General features: G+C 34.1%; 1 protein-coding gene across 1 annotated transcript; it reads right to left on the bottom strand.

Moving 5' to 3' along the window:
- Window positions 1–407: 407 nt before the first annotated feature.
- LOC106843512 (olfactory receptor 2W1-like) lies at window positions 408–1,813 on the bottom strand. Its single transcript, XM_014860544.3, has 2 exons — window positions 911–1,813; window positions 408–461 (listed from the first exon to the last, which is right to left on the bottom strand). Exons 1-2 carry the CDS (start codon window positions 1,811–1,813, stop codon window positions 408–410), a joined length of 957 nt encoding a protein of 318 aa, XP_014716030.2.
- Window positions 1,814–3,629: the final 1,816 nt, after the last annotated feature.

Raw genomic sequence — 3,629 nt, 5'->3', positions numbered from 1 at the left:
ATTAACCTTTCTTTATTTCTGGATTTGATTTGTTAAGATTTTGTTAGGAATGTTTGCATCTATGTTCATGAGAAATATTATTCTTCTCTTATTTTATTTTTTGGTAATGTCTTTGTAACATTTTGAAGACAAGTTTATGCTGAACTTATAAAAAAGAGTTAATACATACAATTGCTTACTACCAAATTACAAAAATGATTAATGTACTTGCTGTATGAACACAAAAGTTTGAAACCAAAGATGATTCATTAACCCTGTAATCATATCAACCTCTGTACCAAATTTATTCCCACATTTTATTTTGGTAGCATAATTTTGAGAAAGTCCTGACACTTGAAAAAAATAGCTGCAAATAGAAATAGGTTTTAGTCAGTTTGTTTGATATATGAGGATTTTTTTAAAAGTAGCTAGAGACAACAGGAGCGTTTGAGATTTGCAGAAAAATGATTTAATCTTAACAGGGACAGATTAGTGAGTTGTAAAAATTTATAGTTAGCACATACAATTTATACATTTTTGCTACAGTATCATGATAGTTTAAAGGTGTTTAATCAATCCTAATTTAAATCCAACTTTTGTAGGATGCTTCTCCTCTCTCTCCTTAACACAGCTCTTGGACTCCGTGGAGCCTGCTTTGTTGCCGCAGCTGTAGAAGGATTGTCAAACATGACAACTAGTGATTTTGAAAGACATTTTTAGTTTAGTATCAATCCCCAGGAATTTGGGACATTGATGCTAAAATATAAGCAAAATTTTTAGGTATTATTTTCACTTTCAGATGATGACTACTACTACAGTAAGTTGACTATGATTTAAAGGTTACACGAGGCCAATTTCTTTATTGGAAACTTTTTGTAAAAAGATACTAATGTACTGCTGTTTCTCCAGAACCTTTTTCTTTTCCAATCAGCCTCTTCATGGCCCCCTTGAACTCCTTATTCCTTAGTGTATAAATCAATGGATTCAAGCTGGGAGTAACAATGGAATAAAAGATACTGAGAAGTTTACCCTCATCCTGAGAAGGACTATTTCCTGGTTGTATGTACATGTAGATAATAGTCCCATAGAAGATAGACACCACAATGAGATGGGAAGAACAAGTCCCAAATGCCTTTTGTCTCCCTGCTGCAGACTTCATCTTGAGTACAGCTACAGCAATGAAGCCATAGGAGACCAGAATGAGAAGAAGTGGTGTGAGGAAAATGAAAAAACACAATGCAAATAAACTTTCTTCCATGGCTGTGGTGTCCACACATGCAATCTTGACCATTGCAGATATTTCACAAAAATAGTGATCCAGGTGGTGGTTCCCACATCGAGGAAGACTCATAGCATGGGGAGAAAGTATCATGCAATTAATGATGCCAATTACCCAGGTCATAGCCATCAGGCCTTGACAGAGTTGGGGATTCATTATGGTCATATAGTGCAGAGGCTTGCAGACAGCATTAAATCGGTCATAAGACATAACAGCCAGAAGCATACATTCAACTGTGCATAGTGTCACATCAGTGAAAAGCTGAAAGGCACAGCCAGCAAAAGTGATTGTTTTCTCTTTACCCCAGACATTGACCAACATTTGTGGGACTATATTTGTGGTGTAACAGAGATCCAAGATGGCTAAATTTCTAAGGAAGAAGTACATGGGTGTTTGGAGACGTTCATCCAGTAATGGCAGCAGGATGATGGCTATATTTCCCATCAAGGCAATAGTGTAGAAGAAAAAGACAACACCAGAGATGATCATCTCCAGCTCAGGCTGCCCAGGGAATCCAAGGAGTATAAATCCACCAAAGTAGCTATCATTGGTCATTTTCTTATTTTCTTAGTATCACCTCTGAAATGAAAACTAAAAATCAACCGACAGGAAGCTGTAGTGAATATATTTATAAACAATATTACTGGTATATATAATTAGGAAAAACATATGATGACATGAAAGAAAACACAAATATTTTATGTCTCATCATTATTCTAATGTTTTTCCTGTTTATCCAATTGAGTCTAAAATTTCTCCCCAAGTCAATTTGCCTATAGAGTCCATACTCTCAATTACTTTATCTACTTCTATACAAAGACAAAAAACTGCAAATCTCATAGGAAAATTCACGGAAAAAGTGGCTAAGTAAAAGATGGACTTCTCTTTATTAATTGGGATGCTAAGAAGGAAGTTGGAAATCTGCAACAAATTATTGCCTACTTCATCCAAGAGTTCATAGAAAATGCAAGTTTCATATCTCTAACGCCCTTTTAAAAAAATTGTTTAAGCTCCACAGGTTCAGTTCTGCTATCCATTTTTACCATGCTATCTAAATTATCTGACTTTATACTTTAAAATTCAAACCTTTTCCTTTCATCTCAAAACTTATATTTCCAAATGTTATTTGCTTCCCCACGCCCCAGAGCCAGCATTCTCCCTCTTTCATTGCAGATGCTATTTTTTCACCTGTAGTTTTGATTTCACTTTTACCACCTCCTATGCAGTGATTCTTTAAAAATGTATCCATTTCTTATTTTTATACTCAGACTTTATTATTCATTTCTGTACTTTCCCTCATCCCATAAAAATTTTGGTTCTAGTATTCATGCATTCAAAATATTAAACCTCTTCAGGAGGGGGAATTGTGTTGTTTTGTTTTTGTATTATATCCTTAATGACTCTCCTGAGCACAGAGAAAGCATGAATAAACATTTGCTGTTTGTTAAAAGAAATTTTGATGACCACACCAGGCTCTTTCCCTTTGTATTTAAAAAACGTAGTGTGTTTTTAAAACTCAATCCAAATAATCAACTAAAAATAGTCTCTCAAACACACAAAAACATTCCTTGTTTCTAAACCAGTTGTCTCTTTCAGATTATTTTTCCACTTGAATTCTCTATAGCAGGTTAATATCTCCTATACTGGAGCTGCCCTCTGCCTTCATAAATAATTCCTTTTAGTTGGTTTTTCACTAGCGTTTCTCACACCGCAACTTCGATTCCTTTCCTCCTTTCACTCTGCATCCATCTCCAAAGTTTCCTAATTAGGCATCTGATCTGCTTTCTCCAATATTTCCTTTTCCTGTATGACTTCAGTTACTAATTTTGCACACAGAACTAACTATTCTGTTTTTCTGGTCCACTCATCTTTTGCATCTTCAGATTCACAATTTTATCTAATTCCTGGGCATTTACACTGAATTTTACAACAGCAACTTCCCATATCAACATATGCACAAAATTGAATTCATTATATTTTACCTCTTAAAACAAGCACTAACTCTTTGACAGATTTGTAAACGTTTTATTTATGTAGATGTCTCACAAAGTACTTCCTATGTTCTTAACAAATGTTTGTTGAAATGAATTTACAAGTTTTAGGGTTAGAAATTAAAAACACAAGTATTCATTTTCATTTTAGCTTATATTTCATTAGATATCAACTTAAGACTTAATCTGTGTCTCAAACTTTGAAGGAAAGAAAATTGGTATAAAAGCTAGAAGTTTTTCTGCAAACTTCTTTAAATTTGGGAACCTTGTCAAATATTTTTAAGACAATGTAATTTCTTTCCCCACTTACCCTAATTAAGCTTAGTGAGCTTTTCTGTGGTGGTGATTTAATGGAGGATTTTCTGCAGGAAAAAGATATA

The sequence above is a fragment of the Equus asinus genome, chromosome 8, assembly GCF_041296235.1.
Source record: "Equus asinus isolate D_3611 breed Donkey chromosome 8, EquAss-T2T_v2, whole genome shotgun sequence".
Taxonomy (NCBI): Eukaryota; Metazoa; Chordata; class Mammalia; order Perissodactyla; family Equidae; genus Equus; species Equus asinus.
This window is presented reverse-complemented; position numbering and strand designations above follow the sequence as displayed.

Excerpts from the sequence above, each read along its gene's own strand:
- LOC106843512 (XM_014860544.3), bottom strand. The coding sequence starts at position 1,813 with ATGACCAATGATAGCTACTTTGGTGGATTTATACTCCTTGGATTCCCT. Across the intron at positions 462-910 it reads TCAAGGGGGCCATGAAGAGG|CTGTTAAGATTAAATCATTT; the intron begins CTGATTGGAAAA and ends ACTAATCTGTCC.